At 37.4% G+C, this 19,902-nt stretch overlaps 1 protein-coding gene across 50 annotated transcripts in view; it reads right to left on the bottom strand.

Moving 5' to 3' along the window:
- The window catches only part of Dscam1 (Down syndrome cell adhesion molecule 1), a 183,743-nt gene that overhangs the window by 42,931 nt on the left and 120,910 nt on the right, over positions 1-19,902 (bottom strand). For 5 of the 50 annotated variants that reach the window (XM_087360839.1, XM_087360803.1, XM_087360797.1 and 2 more), the window contains exon 13: positions 18,177-18,461. The exons of 42 other annotated variants lie outside the window; for them this stretch is intronic. In XM_087360839.1, the coding sequence (XP_087216965.1) occupies positions 18,177-18,461 (285 nt within the window). Of the gene's footprint in view, positions 1-10,613; positions 10,902-18,176; positions 18,462-19,902 lie in introns of all 50 variants that reach the window. 3 more of the 50 variants (XM_087360810.1, XM_087360816.1, XM_087360853.1) reach the window with 1 other exon arrangement.

The following is a 19,902-nucleotide window of genomic DNA, read 5'->3' on the forward strand; positions in this document are numbered from 1 at the left end:
GTTGGTAGGGAAGGAATGCCTATCCAAACCTAAATCCAGGCACATTTTTCAAGGTTGGGCAAAGGAGAGGACAGGAGTTTGCTCTGGATTTCAACCTATTAATGATGATGACAATCGAGTGAGGAACAACCAGTTGACATGCAACAAATTATATTGAGTCGAAGAAGATTATTCCTTTCACTGACCAAAACACCGACAACAAGTGTGTAAACAGTTTCTGTTAATTATTACAAACAAGACAGACAGTTTCACCAACACGTAATGAGACAAATATAACTATAACAACCTCCTGAATTTCCACAACAAACAAAATACCAGTATGGCAATGACTGGCACTTACTGCTAAGAGATAAATCTAACTATAACAGCCACAATTTTCAAAGAAAATAAAACAATGAAATTCAATGCTAATTAGACAAATCTAACTCGTAATTCCTATAACACCACCAGAATTTTGACAACAATAAAACAATATTGGCAAGGCAGCAACCAATTGTCACTGCAAATCAATTCACAACCACAACAATTAAGAGATGTGTGCCAGACTCCAATGTTCCTCGTTATCTTACAACCATACTCCATCTGCAATAAATCCACACCATCATGGAAATGGCAACTATGCACTCAAATTCCCATGTCCATTCTGGGTTTTGAACCCAGAATAGAAGTCGAACAATGAGCCCAATCCATTCATATGGAGAAATTGTGAAGAATGGCAGCTCTGGAAACAGATTTACCAAAGAATATAATACAAAATCAAATCTCCTCATAAAAGTTAATTCTCTTGCTATTGAAAAATTAACAGATGACAAAATATGAAATATTTCTATCTTCAAGCTTAACAGCATATCTGATAGCAAGATTAATGATAAGAGGCAAATGTTCATGCCGTCAGCAAGGTGGAGCTGTTGAGTACACCATAAAAAATACATCACAAGTAAAAGAGAGCAAAAGCTTTCAATCATGAGACAGGTCACACAAAAATTCCCATGATAATAGAACATTAAAGCTCTACACACTCACAGAAATCTGAGCTGCAAAGAATAAAATATCTATATAACACACAAGTTTTGCAGTAAACATCATGGAAGTTTATATCAATGAAAAATTAGTCTCCCTCCAACATTTCAACACAAAATAAGTAGCAGACTACCTCCTATTTGACCTATCTTAAAGAACAAACATGTGTGCCTTGGTGTTTTGGTTGAACCCCGTCCTCGCCAGTCAACTAACTGAAACAGTGAGGCAGGTAGTGTTAAGGCCTGCAATGATCTGATCTAGTCCATGTTTACAATCTGGCACTCTACTGCAGGTAATTCATAATATATACATTACAATATGGCACAACCACACAGAACACTGCCATTTAATTTCTTAATAACAGACTAACACTTCTTGTATAGCCTCTACATTCTAGTTTGTTATGAGAGTTTTGACATATGAATAAGCTTAGCAATGGATACAAACTTTTTATCCTCAGCTGGAAGATGGGTTTGAATCCCATTGCTTGTTTTAAATGATATATGTGATTGACTTCGAAAGTATATATTCATAAGTAACAGAATAGGCACTCTGAATTACCTTTAAGAATAAATACAGGTTTAATTAAATGCATACTAACTGAAGAACATACCAATTCACAGTGGCTGCACTATATATTTTTACAACAGCAACTTTTAAACCTTCCTCATGCAAGTGGCACAATAAAGAAAACTTTGTCATTAACTAATGAACCAATTACAGGACATTATTAGACGATGTTGCAGTTAGCATATAGTAAAAACAGTTTAAATAGTCAGGATATACAAATATTGACATAAATCTGAATAAAACGCGAAATAGAACGAGGACATTGCAATCTGGCATAGGCAGCCCCAACTATAGAGGGGACCAGAATGAACTAAATAGCAGAGTAAACATAACATTCAGCAAACCAACTTATACCTCACAACCATGCTATGAGACAGTTCAGTTACTAGCCCCACATGAAGGAGGGAAAGAAGCCATTCCACAGCTTTATTACCAAACTTGTGAAAATGGAGAAACAAGCCAACGCACAACCTCCTAGTTTGCAAAGTGAATGCTGGACCAAGGCTTGTAAAGCTCAGAAATGAGCAAGAAGACTTTCTCTTTTATAAAACCTTCAAAGTGGGCTGCATACACATGCCTTAATGTTGACAGAACTGAAGAACAGAAGACAAAGGGGGGGTTCCTGCAAGAGATGATACTCATGCACTTACAAAAATGAAGGCTGCGTACCGTGGATATCGAGACTGGTCGTGAAGTTGACAGAGCCTGCAGGGTTCCTAACTGTACAGGTGTAGTTTCCACGATGCCCAGAACTTGCAGGATCTATCAGCAGGAGGCTGGCCTTGCGACCCACTTTGGTGGTAGAAATTCCCATCTGGGAGGAGAGCTCTGTACCTTGGAAACTCCACATAATATCAAGAGGGGCATCACCCTCCGCAACTAGGCAGGTCACCTGTGTTGCCTGGCCAGCAAAGATTGGGACATCAAAATGGAAAGGGATGATCCGGGGCAAAACTAGAACCAATACAAATGGAATGTCTTAAAACATACCCTTCACTTTCAAGATGGAAGAATGAACAGTGGTGCCTGCAGAATTTGATGCTGCACATGTGTAGTTCCCAGAGTCAAAAAGAGAGAGGCGGGACAGTGAGAGGATCACGGTGAAGTCATCAAGATGCTGCACGCCCTTCTGAACAGACTGGCCATCTTTAAGCCATGTTATGTTGAGGGGTGTGTCACCAGCCACAACTGTGCACATCAGTCTTGCTGAACCACCACCACTGATTCCACTTTGTTTAAAACTGAATGGTTCAATCTCTGGCACAACTATTTGAATAAGAGGATATTGCAACATCAGTACAGTGCTGATGGGAAAAGAGGTCTTTCCAAGTACTGCTAACAAATTCATGCTTTGACCCCACACTGAGCATACCATGAACCTCAAGGCTCGTCGTATAGTTGACAAAGCCAGCAGGGTTTCTAACAGAGCAAGTGTAGTTCCCTCGGTGGCCCGAACTCGCAGGGTCTATTAGCAGTGCGCTGGCTTTCCGACCAAACTTTACTGTGGATATTCCCATCTGTGATGAGAGTTCAGTCCCCTGGAAACTCCATGCAATATCTAAAGGGGAGTCTCCTTCAGAAACAAGGCAGGTCACTTGTGTTGCTTGCCCAGCAAAGATTGGGACATCAAAATGGAAAGGGGTGATCCGGGGCAAAACTAGAACCAATACAAATGGAATGTCTTAAAACATACCCTTCACTTTCAAGATGGAAGAATGAACAGTGGTGCCTGCAGAATTTGATGCTGCACATGTGTAGTTCCCAGAGTCAAAAAGAGAGAGGCGGGACAGTGAGAGGATCACGGTGAAGTCATCAAGATGCTGCATGCCCTTCTGAACAGACTGGCCATCTTTAAGCCATGTTATGTTGAGGGGTGTGTCACCAGCCACAACTGTGCACATCAGTCTTGCTGAACCACCACCACTGATTCCACTTTGTTTAAAACTGAATGGTTCAATCTCTGGCACAACTATTTGAATAAGAGGATATTGCAACATCAGTACAGTGCTGATGGGAAAAGAGGTCTTTCCAAGTACTGCTAACAAATTCATGCTTTGACCCCACACTGAGCATACCATGAACCTCAAGGCTTGTCGTATAGTTGACAGAGCCAGCAGGGTTTCTAACAGTGCAAGTGTAGTTCCCTCGGTGGCCCGAACTTGCAGGGTCTATAAGCAGTGCGCTGGCTTTCCGACCAAACTTTACTGTGGATATTCCCATCTGTGATGAGAGCTCAGTCCCCTGGAAACTCCATGCAATATCTAAAGGGGAGTCTCCTTCAGATACAAAGCAGGCCACTTGTGTTGCTTGCCCAGCAAAGATTGGGACATCAAAATGGAAAGGGGTGATCCGGGGTAAAACTAGAAACAAAATAAACAACCCACAAAAGTAATGCATACCCTTAACTTTAGGAATCAACGTATGATGGCCCCAGCCAGTCAGATTTGACACAACACTTATTCATGTGATCGAACTGTGGTAAAGCCATCAAACACACATCCACTCACTAAGATATTATATCTTTGATCCATATGGTATCCAGGGGAGGACTTCAGTCACAAGAAAGTGCAACATCTTTACTGGGTCACCTCTACCAACTTCAACACAACTGGAACTGAATGGTTCACTCTGAGGCTCAACTAAGACTGAGAAGAACTGAGCATCAAAAGATTGGATATGTTACAGAAGACAACATGGAATTGTACACATTCTCATGAAATTTCAGTAAAAGGATTGCCATTAAATATGGTATGTGGAACTGAATTTTTACCACTCAGGTAATGTTAAAATCATGAATGCTTTGCAACTGACAAAGAGAACATAAATTTTAAATAAAGCAGCTTAATTTTTGAGTAAATTGTTATTAAAATTATTCATGATAAGCACCCTGGGCATTGCCCAACTAACAAAGGTTTCTTTCCTGATCAGGCTTGAAAAGCCACCACTCACTTAAAATTCCTACATTAACAATTCATTTCATTCAAAAGTTTCACTATACATTTAAGAAAGGCCTCAAAATGGATGGATTCTTTGGAATGATCTGTTCTTGGAATGTTATCAAGTTTACATAGAATAAATAGATGCTTGGGCCATTAACTTTGGCTAGCCACACATTATGGCATACTCTTGGTCCAGCTGGCCATGTGTCATAGTAGCATATCATTAACCCTTTAAACCCAGAGCTAAAGTCTGGCTGGCAGCCCTGGCAGGGGTTTAAATCCCCATTTCCTGTACAATAAAGATTACGATGAACTTTGATGAGATATGTTGTGAGGGTGTGAGGTGGAACGAACTGGCTCAAAATCATGTCCAATAGTTGTTACCACAATGTTCGTTAGATATGAGGAAACATGCCTCAGTGCAGTTTCGTCCACAACAAATCCAACATGAAAAAGCGAGGTCATGAACTCAAGTCTGATCAAAGCGAGATCAATATGCAGCCTTGTATGATCTCTTACAATGCACTGATATATGAACATGTGGCGCCACTCTACATTCATCATTTTAAAAAAATATCACCAGATTCACCAAGGTCATATTCATACACAAAAGTGTGAGTTCCATTGCCAGGAAACTAGATGTCAAGCTTCCACCTTGAAAAGTTTGAGCTCACAAATGCAGAACAAGCCACTAATATATCCTTACTGAAAACACAGTCATAGACTCATGGAGGTTGGGGTGAGGTAACTGGATCAGAACCCTCAACGTATCATACCAACACTGAAAACTATCACCGTACCATGAACATCAAGACTTGCCGTGTAGTTCACATAGCCAGCTAGGTTCCTAACTGTACAGGTGTAGTTCCCACGGTGGCCAGAATTTGCAGGATCTATTACTAATACACTGGTTTTCCGACCAAATTTAGCTGTGGATATGCCCATCTGGGAGGACAAATCTGTGCCTTGAAAACTCCATGTAATATCAAGAGGAGAATCACCCTCTGATACTTGGCAGGTTACTTGTGTTGCCTGGCCAGCAAAAATTGGGACATCAAAGTGGAAAGGGACAATCCTGGGTAAAACTGAAACAACACACAATTTCTCCTAGTCATTAAATCAAACTCCCACGGAAAGAAAGTCAGAACACAGATAGTAAAGGGCAAAGGCAGGAGTGGATGTCATCTTTCATGAGAACTAAGGTCATCTCAAAGCTGAGTATATGTTATGGTGAAATATTATGCTAAATCTAATATATTCAAAAAAAATAGATGAAAACTGGATTTCACATAAATTCACGCTGCACTGTAAAAATCAAAATAAACTATACACAAAGCAAAGTTCTGCAGTCCTAAGCAATGTCGTACAATCAGCCAAAACCATGATTATATGTTCTTCAATAACAAAAAGGTTCATTGTAATCATGAATACTTGAAAATATTTGGAAAGTCTCTTCTATATATTTGACATATATTCTTGCTGTGTGCATGAGAAAGCGTGAAGAAACTAAGTAAAGTGGCTATTAGCTTAGACAACACTCAGCTGATGCATAATATTTAATGTATCCATATATCAACACCTCATGCCACTGATTACTAGCACAGTTGAGCAGGTAATGATGCCAGCAAGGTTCTCCACAATGCACATGTAATGTCCTTGATGAGTGGGTGAGACTAGGTTCACCATCAGTTCACTTGCTTCACTCCCTAGCTTTGTGAACAGTTCTCTTGGACAGATCATCAGATGTGTTCAGTTGTACTGGACTTCCCAGGCAATATCCAATGGGGATCAACCTTTGTCACAAAAGAAGTTCAACTGCGCCAAGTCACCAGGGTTGGAGAGAATGTCAACGAAAGAGAATGGTAAAATCACAAGTCTCGCTGAAAGTTATTAATGTACTGAACCATGCAACAGGATTCAAATCTCTGCAGAGTGATACATTATGTTGTCCTTAGAGTTAATATGCCAATTAAGTGCACTGTCAAAACTGAAATTACAAATAACAGAATCCCAGCTGTAGTAACTACAAATGGATAATCACAGAAGGATATCAACATGCAATTGAAAAAATAATAGGATACAAAATCTGGACAGGTACAGTCACAACATTAGAGTGGACTATGATAAAAGCATGGGATGAGTCACAAAAATGTATCACTTACAACTGCCTTCTTTCATGTACAGACTGAAATATTTTAAAGCTCTTTCTGTCTATTATGCAATCAAAACAAATTATGAACACAAAACATTGGGGTACTCTATTAGCTTTCACACAAAACTAAAAAGCTTCTGTTTAGTTGTTACCACTGAAAAGAAATGCCCTTCGAGAAAGATTTTTGAACTCATAAACAGTGAAAACAAAATTATATGAGATAAATACAAAGCTCAAATATGCAACTTCTGTAGAATTCCAAATTTGATCCAATAAGTTTCCAAAGATCATTTGTTCAGTTGTTTTGAGTTCCTGTTATCCTCATTTTAGGGACATTAAATTGTCCGACAACTGGCAAGATAGGTAGGTATCTGCATGCAAGTTCCCATTTTTTCAAGGAAACCACATAAAAGAACCATTAGATACGATGGCTAGTAACAGAAAAACAGCAATGATTATGAAACGTAAGACCTGAAATAAAATGTGTACCACACAAAATTCAGAAAGAAATAATCTTAAGACACTGAAGTGGCACAAACCATTGACAAAACCAGCTGTGCTGTATAACTTGCTACACCAACAGAATTCCCACCATGACAAGAGTAATTGCCAGCACGACTTCCTGCCACAGACTCAATAGCAAGAGCACTAACACGATGACCAATCTTAGCAGTTGAGATTTTTGCATGGGAAGAATGGGCTGACTGTTAAGTATCCTGACAATGTTAAGTAGCAAGTCACCATCTGACACTGTGAACTGAAGTGCTGCTGACTGATCAACATGGAATGGGTCATGATCAAATGTGAAAGGCATCATTTTGGGAGGAACTGAAACATCCAAACCAACAGGTACGATGACATGCAAATCCTCACCGCACAACATAAAAGAAACAATAAACATTAATCTGCTAAAAAATAATACCATTGACTATTAAACGTGATGAGTAGTTTGCTATTCCAGCCAAGTTACTGGCAATGCATGTGTATTTTCCAGCGTTGTTGGCCAAAACAGAACCAATTGTAAGTGTACTGTGCCTCTCACTTGGCTGTGTGATAACAGCTCCAGAAGTCCCAAAGTCATCATTTGAAAATAGCCATGTAATCTTAAGTGGGGAGTCCCCTTTCACCACAGCACAGTTGACCATTACAAAGTCACCGGAATTAATAGGTTCACTACCAAATGTAAATGGCAGAATCTGAGGAATTACTAGAAAAGCAACACATAACATTACCAAAAAAAACCCTGAACATACAGTAAATTAGTCCTGTTGAAACAAAATAACTGTTGAGGAGTATCATTTAAGAAATCGAATACGAGTATCACCAAAAAGATAATATAAATGTTGCATCACACACAAACAACATCATTTCCTAAATTTTCCTCTTTAAATTATATCTCAAATTCACTTCTTGGAATTCTGAAGCCATGTGAGTTTCACCTGCAGTAAGAGCCAGTCCATTGCAACCCCCCCCCCCCCCCCGCTTCCCCCGCACTGAGGAATTCTAAACCTGAGATACATAAAACAATCGACAAGGCACACATGTCACATGTATTATAAAAGAGCAGTTTTCTGTATGAATTTAAGTTTATCCCTCACCCTGCCAGTGAACTGACTGAGCTGATGCCTGCCACAATCTGATCTGGGCAAATCTTAGACTGGTCTATTGCTGAAATTCATATGTGCTTTAAAAGATGCCTCAAACATAACCTCTTCAGCAGAGAGGTGACACACAGTGGGAAAACACAAAGAATAAAGCACATTCAAAAGATCACCACATAGATAAGTGGATAATAATTAAATTGAATTTCTTTGTTTCTTGCTTTACTTAATGATTCATCAGCTGCACACTATGTGCATTAAAATGACAGGTTATGGCATAGCAATTGTGATAAGGGTGATCGATAATAAATTGGGAACTGATAACTGTGAGAAAATACACTCACAGCCTATCAAAAGAACTGCATCAACTTCTTACTGAGAGAAACTATGAAAAATCTATTATAAAACTTGATATTTCTCATAACGAGCAATATCAGAAGGGAATTATAAGGTCAACAGTTAAATAAGCCCCATAAATAATTGATTAAGTTTATAAACCTTATGGGATTTCACTCTGCTGAGAAAGGCATAAAACCATGCGGATACATCATAAAAACTTCTAGTTTAATTAAAACAGCTGACTGACTGACAGACTTAATCACACTGTTAAAAATACTAGACCCCAAGAAGAATATAAATTAAAGTAAATAAAATTAAATCACATTAAACTTTCACAAAAGAATTAACTGAATATGAATCAACTGCAGAAACATGAAAAGTATGCTGGTACCTAACATTAACTATGTAATTCCCCGCGGCAGAAATATGCACCACTTACTTTAACAATCCGCAATTCTACAATTCTCCCAGAGAGTGTATTTATGGGTTTCATGTAATTCTTAGAATAAACACTGATTATTTCCCTAAACAGTATTAACCAACTGATCTTTGCTGTTTTTTCATGGAGGTCAGGATTGAATCTTGAAATATTATTCAGGCAAGCTTTGGCTTTGAATGGTTAAATAGTGAAACTATGCCAAAAAGACTGCATAAGCTAAAGAAGCAGTCTGTCTCTGTAGGAATAAACCTAAGTAACAGATATCAAGTTTGTTTCTATGTAACATTTACGCACAGCTCAACAGAGTATGATGTCAGGACTGATGTACTGGAAACTGCAGGTTAGTTACAGAGTTGATGGTAAGAACACATCCAGCATCACAACGAGGAACAGTGACCATGCCATGAAAACCACTCAGAGACTACAGCAATGGCACTGGTTTGTCACTTCCAATCACAGCATACTTGATAGTCACTGACTGACCAGCACTCAAAGGGAAGTCACCAAATGTGAATGGTATAATCTTTGCTGACACTACAATGAATTCATGTGATCAATAAAAACATATTGATTCTCCTGCCAACATTAGTAATCAATAATCTTGTTGCCAATTTTAATTTTAATTTCTGAAAAGTTTCTTTCCTGTATCTCTAAAGATCCTGAATGACTCATTTGCTCAATGTACCAGGTCTATCATTGGTAGTTTATCACTATCCAGCTAAATGAAAAATTCCCTGCTTTTATGAAGTCTGAAAGTACAGCACCAAGATCACAAAAAACCTGCCACGGAACCTTATTTTAAACCAGCTAAATCTAGGCCAAATCTTACAAACTATTTCTAGACCTACTGGAGGAAAAAGGCTTCCAGGTATGGAAGGACGCTACAATTACACTCAATAAGCAGTCATGAATATCAACAAACAGATGATCTATGGCTTTGGGGTTGGGTATGAGGTTGTCAACCCTTCACAATATTATTATGAAATTCTTCAGAGTATGTTACACCTGAGCAGTGTAAAAATCTGAAAGAATCTAGAAGACAGGTATGAAACTCAAGGTTAAGATGTAAAACTTTGGATTTTGGGGATAAGCCATACTGGATATTGAAAGTCTTTCAACATTTTGATAAACAATAAAGTTGCCAGAATGTTTTTTGGAAACTGTAGTTGTTGCCAAAACTTTGGAAAACCATCCACAAGCAATGTGGCTTATCCCTGAAAGTTGAAGTTATACACTGAACTGCAGCCATAAAAGCCTAAGGACATGAAAACTAAAGCATCTGTCATAATTCTTTAATAAATACAGGAAGAAGAATGTGAATAACTGTTGAAAATTATACTGAAAACACAATAAATATTTTCCAAAGTAACAAAACAAAGAGAACCAAAGTAAATGAAAATTACAACACACCCACATTAACTAGGAAATACCAAATCCTTTAAAAAAAAAATGTGAATGTGAAGCAGATGCATCAACCTTTCAGTCATAAGTTGCCTTTTAATAACATACAAAAGATGAGAGTTTCATAAGCAGAAAACTTGCCAATTAAGTACCATTGACAGCCAGATGTGCAGTAAAGCTAGCATTGCCAGCGGAATTTTCTGCCATGCATGTGTAGTTGCCACCATGATATGACCTCACGGATTCTATGGTCAGAATGCTGGTCCGAGACCCTATCTTCAGTACATATACCCCGGCCGAACTAGAAGCATCAGCCCCATTAAAAGTCCATGAGATTGACAAGGGATCATCACCAGTTAGGACTACACAATTCTGCTGCACAATCTGACCAGCATTCACAGCATTTTCACCAAAGGAGAATGGGGCTATTGACGGGACAACTGAAATGTAATCACAGCATGTTAACACTTCATGCAAGTATGAAGCATTCTCATATGCAGGATGAATATAATACACAGGTCTAGGAACATAAGAACAGATGCATCTATCTGTAATGAATAGGAAAGGTGAAAATTATAACAAATACAATTCACTACAATGATTTTAGAGAAATTTTCTACAAGTTTCCTGCTAGAATGTCACAGAGATGGGACAGCAGAATAAACATCTCATCTAATAAACAACCCTAACATTATCTGTCTTCCAAGCGTTCCTCCCCCTCAATGTACAACATACTTAGAAAATTAGATATCTGTAAATAGCCATAACAATAATGTATTTATATTTGTATTCAGTGCACAGAGCATGTTTTCCATCTTTAGCTTCATTTTTTGAGGATTTATGGAACGTACGTAAATTCAAACTCTCCACGTACATCACAGTTTTCATTATGTGTAGAATTTATTAAAGGTCTACATAACTGTATGCTGTTGTACATATGTTATTTGTTACTGAAGACTGTGGTGACTGAAGAGAGGATGAGGCAAAGACTGAACACATCCCACATAACACTACGCTGTGCTAATAATGTACTTACAGTTCCAAAATCATAATTCCAATATTAGTATTATCAGTTTGTTGTGTAATTTTGAACTAACTGTGTTCCTTATTATTCATACTTTCTCTTCCCTCTGTTTAGCCTGGGTAATGAAGAGTGCATTGTAATTAAAGCCAATCATATCAAAGTTAGCTGAGGAGTTACACATTTCAATACGAGAATATGGTATCAGCACCTCTTAACTGAAACAGTCTGACTGTTTATCCTTGATTTTCCAATTGCTCTGTACTTTGTAACAGTTAATTCATGCTATCATTCACAACTTCCACCTAAAACTGCACACAACATATAATGAAGTCAGATATACCAACAGATGTATACCATTGACAGCTAATATTGCTGTGAAGGATGAACTGCCTGCAGAGTTGCTGGCAGTACAGGTGTAGTTGCCAATATGATAAGAACGTACGGACTCTATGGTTAAAATGCTTGTCCGAGATCCCAATTTAAAAACACTGATTCCTGTCGAGTTAGAAGCATCCCCCCCATTTAGAGTCCAAGTGATCTTCAGTGGCTCATCACCATCCATAACGAGACAGTTCTGCTGGACAATCTTTCCTGCATTCACTGCTGTGTCACCAAATGAGAACGGAGCTATTGATGGTAAAACTGTAATCAAACACATACCGCTGACTTCCCAAATATGGAGATACTAGTGACAAATTGCATCAGACATTATACAGAACTGTACACCTAACACCAACTACAAAGAGATCTTAAAACTTGTACAGATTCTGTGTCTAAATACCATTCAATGAAGACATAAATGGGACAAAACGGTAAACTTCGTGCACCCGTATCCTTGGTACTAATAAACAGTGTCAGCTTCAATCTCTGGTCATTTAGCCCTTGTAGAAAGAGCTTCTTCGAACCACAGGATAGGAGGTTTGGTGGGCTCTTAGAGCTCTTCTGAATGTGATACATAAGAGAAAACGCTCTGCCCTGTTTGTGCTGTAAGCTGTATTGTTGGTAAACAATGGATCGAGTAAGAGGATCAGGATACGGTCAGAGTCTCATAGACTCGGACGTAAAACATTATTATGAAAACCCAGCGATGATACATAAACTGAACCGTTCAAAGTTGTAATTTTCTAATACGGTGGAAACATCCATACAGGATTAGAGTAATAAAGGAATGTGTTCACTGCTGGTTTAGGTCGTGAGATATAAATCACAACTTAAAGGCATGCAGAAAATTAAAATAAATTTGGAAAAGTTTAAAAAGAATATTAAATCAATATTTAAAAGTAATTATTTAATATTCCAACATTACAACAAAATATTTAATATCTAAGCCATTCCAATCCTGTATCACATAAGGTAGTGGAATAAAATGTTGGAAACTCTACTGATGAACTTTACAGAGCACAAGACTACAGATTAAGAAAGACTACTGAAGACACAGACATTGATAGTAATACCATTTACAGCCAAGTGTGCTGTGAACTGAGACAAGCCAGCTGCATTTGTAGCTGTGCAAGTGTAGTTTCCCCCGTGGTATGCCCGAACAGATTCAATGGTCAAGATGCTGGTCTTTGAACCTATCTTCAACACATATATCCCTGATACACTTGAGGCATCTCCCCCATTGAGTGTCCAGGTGATATTCAATGGTTCATCACCTTTTGTTACTGCACAGTTCTGCTGGACAAGTTCCCCAGCATTCACAGCATTTTTGCCAAATGTGAAGGGAGATATGGAGGGAATTACTAAAACATGGGAAAACAACACAATCTGTTCAAGATATGATGTACTGTCTGACAAATAGATGTTGAACCCCAGACAAATGTACACTTATGAGTGAAGATTCCCAAGCATGTCTTCCTTCTGTGCTAATCTGCTCCGACATACAGAGTTTCCCTGACAATGATGACTGTAATTTTGCAATTAGTTATCAAACTGTATACAACAGATCTTAGTGTTTAGAAAACTGTGTATAATAATTTTGCAGTACACAGTATACAAAAATGTAACCTCATGTGGCCAAAGCTTGCATCTGAGAGAAATTACAGATTCAAAATAAAGAGATGTGGATTGAGATGATACCTTTGTTCCAAAGATGTACACCAATAAAAATGGTTTTCTGTTGACAGTTACAGCAAGAAAAGTATAATGAATTCCACTTGAAAAAGTTTCATCAAGAAAGTAAATTATCATATGTATAAAGCGCAAAATAATAAAGTGAGTTCAACCTGAAAACTCCGTTTACACAATGGAATTGCACGAGGGGATCTTTTTTTAAGATTATAAAAAATCCAAAAACCATTTCTATCTCAAGTAATCCATTACATGCCAAGTGTTTCAGAATTTGGCCTCCCCACCGCTACTGCCAAAAGTAAATTCGTGGTTACAGAAGTATCTATATGAATTTGTTATTTATTGAAATCCGAAATATAAACCTCTACTATGCTAACCTAAATTGCTTTTGATCATGTAAAAGCGAAGCATCCTGTCTCTCTTCCTCGCATCATTATTGAGGTTACTCCTTCTCTCATTAGTTCTCCTGCTGTTTACCCCATTCCTTTCATCCCCCCTTTCCCATTGGTTCACACAGGGCTCTGCCAGCTTCAACCTACCCCTTACCTCTTCTTCTCACAGATTCATCAAAAATGTTTTCACCATCTCTTTTCCTTAACCATGTGTTCTTCTCCCACTGGACAGCAGCCTGCCCTTCTGCTCCAATAAAACCAACCTTCACCTGCCTATCTAAGGCTTCCAAAAACATCCAACTACTACATATTCACCCTGAAGATAGCAACTGTGATGTTCACCGAAACATTGTATAATTCTCAACATTCAATGCAGCTTATCCCCAAAATCAAAAGAACAAATTTTCATTCTGCCTCATTTGCTGTCTTTGATGTATTAGTCATGTGTACATAAAGGAGAATAAGATGGATAATTCAACAGTTAACTTTTCTGCTCCTAAAAACCACACAAAACCTTCTCTCTTCTATTTCAAACAATGTTCCAAGGCAAAAAGGGTTTTATGGCCAAAAGAGGTTGGAATACACTGAAAAAGGGAATAATGAATTATCAAACATGATACCATTAACAGCTAAGCAGGCAGTGAAATGTGTGCTTCCAGCCAAGTTGGCAGCAGTGCAAGTATAGTTGCCCCCATGGTATGACCGAACAGATTCTATAGTCAAGATGCTTGTCCTAGAACCTATCTTCAACACATGTATTCCCAGTGTAGTGGAAGCATTAACACCATTCAATGTCCACGTGATATTCAAAGGCTCATCGCCTTCCACAACAGCACAGTTCTGTTGGACCAGTTGGCCTGCATTCACTGCTTTCTCACCAAATGTGAAGGCTGATATGGATGGTGAAACTATACAACAAAATATATGTTAAGATATTGTAGATGCGTCATATTGTGATTTATATAGTATTAAAAATATATTAAAATTAACCGTCAATCACAATCTAATATTATTAGAAGATTAAAATATCATTTTACGTTCCCTATCGAGTACTCGATTTACATGTGGAACATACCAGCCACGATCCAATACAGTACAGTACATCTCCGATCTCTCATAAACCTGATATGATATTACTTCTTGGTCCATATACAAAACATTGACATCAATACGAAATACGAAATACAAACATATTAGTGACCTGTGATACTACAACGAATGAAGAAACAATATAAAGGACAAGAACATCATAAGAAAAATGAAGACTAAAAATCATTAAAATCAGTAAAAAATCAGTAATTCAGTGAAAAGTTTTAATACATAACACCTGATGATGGCTATATATAGCCGAAACATGTCGTGTATGTTCCACATGTAAATTTGAGTACTCGATAGGGAACGTAAAATGATATTTTAATCTTTTAATAATATTAAATTGTGATTGACGGTTAATTTTAATATATTTTTAATAAAAATATATGTTATTTCAGTCTCTTCTTACAAACTGACAAACCAGTATAAGATACAATGACAAAGAACTGTCAAGCAATTAGTATTAAGAAAGAGGTGATTATAAGTTTGTAGGTTGTTCAACTGCTAATAGCCTAAACTTGTTTGATATAAGTCAGAATACAATTTGTTTGTGGCACAGAACTGTTTTTCATCGATGTTTCAATTGTATGTGAACATGATAAAACAGCAAATGCAAATACTTCAGTGAGGACACACATTAGCGGACTGAATGAAGAAAGAGTGAGATTCTAAACAGCGAAAATATCCAATATCCAAATGTAGTATACTGTCCATGTGCACTCTATCCATACTTTCTTTTAATCTTCATCACTTCTTGAATTTATCAAACATGTATAAAAACCACATGATGAAATATCACAGGACCTAATAAACCTATGTTCATTCTCTTTACCTTCCTCATTATGATTGTTCAATCAGCCTTTCTCATGGCATTCTTTACATCTGAATAAATTTTTTGGATATTATCCATCGTCTAGTAAATATAAAACGTAAAACGACGTTTCGGAGATGGGACTCTATCTCCGTCTTCAGGTTCCTACACAGTTGGGCCCACTAGATAGAGCTAATCCCTATCTCCGGACTTTTTCCTTGGATATTATCCATCGTCTAGTAAATATAAAACGTAAAACGACGTTTCGGAGATAGAGATTAGCTCTATCTAGTGGGCCCAACTGTGTAGGAACCTGAAGACGGAGATAGAGTCCCATCTCCGAAACGTCGTTTTACGTTTTATATTTACTAGACGATGGATAATATCCAAGGAAAAAGTCCGGAGATAGGGATTAGCTCTATCTAGTGGGCCCAACTGTGTAGGAACCTGAAGACGGAGATAGAGTCCCATCTCCGAAACTACGTTTTATATTTACTAGACGATGGATAATATCCAAAAATTTTATTCAATTGACTCTTCACCATCGTCAAGAAGTTTTAGATTTTATATTCTTTACATCTCATGAATGAATGTAACCGGTTGAGTGGTAGAACTCCTGCTTCTTATCCAGAAAACCCTAAGTTTCACTTACAACCTGGAGATAGTCATCTTCAATTTCTTTCCCTCCCCCTTGTCTTGCCAGGCAAATGCTGGAGCAGTATCTTGATACAGACTACTGTTTCTGCTTCCTTCCCAATTCATAATTTAAAATCACCCTCCCAACTAGTGTTACATAACCTACACAGTTGGGAGGAACAGGAATTCACTTTATAAAAGTTGTTTGTGAATGCAGAAGGTTAATGGCAGCAAACAGGAAAAGAAACCCGAACCTTCTTCCCTTACATAACATTATATTGTGCTACTACTGTATTAAAATGGCATGGTATGGTGCATGGCTCAATTTGTGTGTTTCTTATTACTTTCATTAATCTGAATGACCAAACAAAGGCCTTTACTTTGTTCTGACGAACTGCTCTGTATCATAATCATTTTAAACTTTCTTCTTTTCTGTAGCCTCTCAAAGATGTTAATTACATGTTTTAAACATTCGTATCAACATACTTTCCTGATTACAGATTAACTGCTTATTCAGAATATAAGTATGTTACATAACCATGAGACTTTTATGTTGCAATGAAAGTTGTCAAAACTAAAATTAAAATACAAATATGCAGCAAATTGAAATAACCCACCTTTAAAAAAATAAACTAGGGCAAACAAGACAACTGTTCAATAACTATCAAAGGTAATAAATATACTTAACAATATTTTTGTGTAGTCTATGTATTTGTATCTGTAACTGCTACACACCCCAACATCACAAAAATTAAAATTCCAGTATTCTGTAAGATTAAAATAAAACCAGCAGAGTCTGGCACCTTAAATACAAATGAAGGAAGCGATATTAATTTTATTTCTGATAAATAAACGTAGGAAGACATTAAATAACTTTGGTTGAACCAACATACAACTTCTGACTAAAACAACTGTTTTTACAAACAATAAAATCTAAAACCTGGAAATAATGCAAGTCTGAGAAAATATACCAATAACAATACCTACAGCAACATGACTGAAAATGCTGACTAAATTCTCAGACCAAAATAATGTGTCCGCTATCTGCATCAACATTCCAACACCGCAAAGAACAACTATTGTTTCAACAAATTACTTGAAAACATGATATCAACATTGAAAATAATATGACAAGGGACCATCACAAATAATGAAATCTATAACACGACATCTGTGAAACAATGATTAATAAAACCAACCCACTGGTTATAGTGGCTGATGCCTACCGACCAATAACATGAAAGTCAACCAATTGACAAGATACTGATAATAATTACATCAAGTGTATCTCAGACAGTGGAAAATATCTGATATAAACCACAGCTACAAAACTTTGCAGAATCACTAACAATGTGTGAGTCAACATGCACATTAGCAAGACTGTAGAACTGTAAAAATGTAAGGGTGGTTAAAAATGACAGACTGAGAGGGTGTTAGAGAAGGCCTTGTACGAGATTGACTTGCAATATTCCCCTGGAGGGATAGAGAAAAATAACAGAAAGCCTCAACAGCCCTCTTGAACACTATACCGAGACCTAGCCAACAATCAACATTAAAATTATACTTGCCAAGATACAGGATACTTAGGAGGGACAAATGGTAGGTTCAATTGTTATAACAATGCTGTATCGACTGCAGATATTATTTGTGTCAAGAAACAGACTTGGTAAGAGAGTGGGCATGTTTGTACCATTCACATGAACCATAGCTGTGTAGCTGACTGTTCCTGCAGCGTTCTGGGCTGTGCATGTGTAGTTCCCACTGTGGGCTGCCATGACAGACACAATTGTCAGGATGCTAGACCTGTCACCAATCTTCGTGGTTGTGATCCCCATGTGTGAAGACAACTCCTCCCCATGGAAATTCCAAGTGATCTTCAGGGGTTTGTCCCCCTTGGACACATGACAGTTGAGCTGTACACTATCTCCTGTGTTTACTTCTTCTTCGACGTCAAATGGGATGATGTGAGGCATAACTAAAGCGTTGAATGCACATACAAGACATGAGAGATGGATATAATGGTTAGATGATACTCATGGAATGTAAGGTAGGACTATGAGACATTGGGTACATACAATATGGAGACACAAAGACATACTCATTGGTTAGATGCAGAAGAACCTGAAGTTTTCTCTCCAAAACCTTTTTCACGACACACATTTTTGATTTCAGACACTCACACTAGTCACACGGTTATTACATTATTTAATAAGAATGTATGAACTTCAAGGTTATGTAGTGTTAAATGATATGAGCATAAAATGAACAGTGAAATGTAAAAGAAGTGAGGATGATATTTTTACTGAGTGATACTACCCTACATTCAAATGGGAAAATATGTTAAATATTCTATATTTCACTGAAAATAATCAGAGCTGTACCCAAGATTTGAACAAGATACTTCTCTCTCCAAGACAGAATGGAAAATTCCATGAAGACATACAGTATAAAGTAACAATAAAATAATTAAGAAGAATCTATAACACTTGTAATGATGGTGTATGTAGAATAAAGATCATAAAGTCTTTATAATGGTGATGATACGTAAATTCGAAAGTGAAAAAAAGGCTTTTTACATGTGTGTTCTGTCAATACCTCTTATGCAAATCAATCATAAAAATTACAGAATCAAGTTTCCCACATCCTGTTTCATTGTATAAGTCACTGAACAACGTCTTAAGATGAATGGTAGGATATTCATTTCTTGACCACAAACAAAACGAATAAATTCTACAAGAAAAAAGTCAACTTACGAAAGAAAATCAAAATGCTACTGTTGACAAAATTATTAGTGCACAAAGAGAGCACAATGCCTACGGACACTAACGTTAACATATTTTGTGGTTATGCAACTAATAGAGCCAGCAGTATTGTTCACAGTGCAGTTGTAATTTACTGTGTCTGGCCATCACTGATGAGACAGTAAGTAAGCTTGCCCAGCCACCGAACTGCAAATGCAATCACCATGTGAGATGAAAATTCTTCCCCATAACAGTTCCATGTTTATTTAGAAGTCTATCTCCTTCAGACAAGACAGCTGAGCTGCACTCTCTCCACCACAAAAAAGTGGTATGATATGGGGAAAAACTACGCATGAATATAACAATTAAACTATATACACCAAGGCACCACATATTATTTGACTGTATCAGCTAACAACTATAGCAAAATACAAATGATACATACAGGAAAAGTTACAAGAACTGTGACAATGGAATAAATAAATTTTGATGAAAAAGCCTGGAATAAATTAAAGTTGTAGATGAGGAAACCCGAACATTTGGGGAAAAAGGAAACCTAGGAGGAAGAGAAAAAGAAAGCTACAAATCAGAATGGATGTCATTTATGGGAAGAAAAGAGAAGAATTTCCTCAGTTACAACAGACTTCAAAATAATTTCAATGGAAACAGTGACTC

The sequence above is a fragment of the Zootermopsis nevadensis genome, unplaced genomic scaffold (genome assembly GCF_977971745.1).
Source record: "Zootermopsis nevadensis isolate Lab colony 2312 unplaced genomic scaffold, Znev_1.0 Znev_ptg000003l, whole genome shotgun sequence".
In the NCBI taxonomy this organism is placed as follows: Eukaryota; Metazoa; Arthropoda; class Insecta; order Blattodea; family Termopsidae; genus Zootermopsis; species Zootermopsis nevadensis.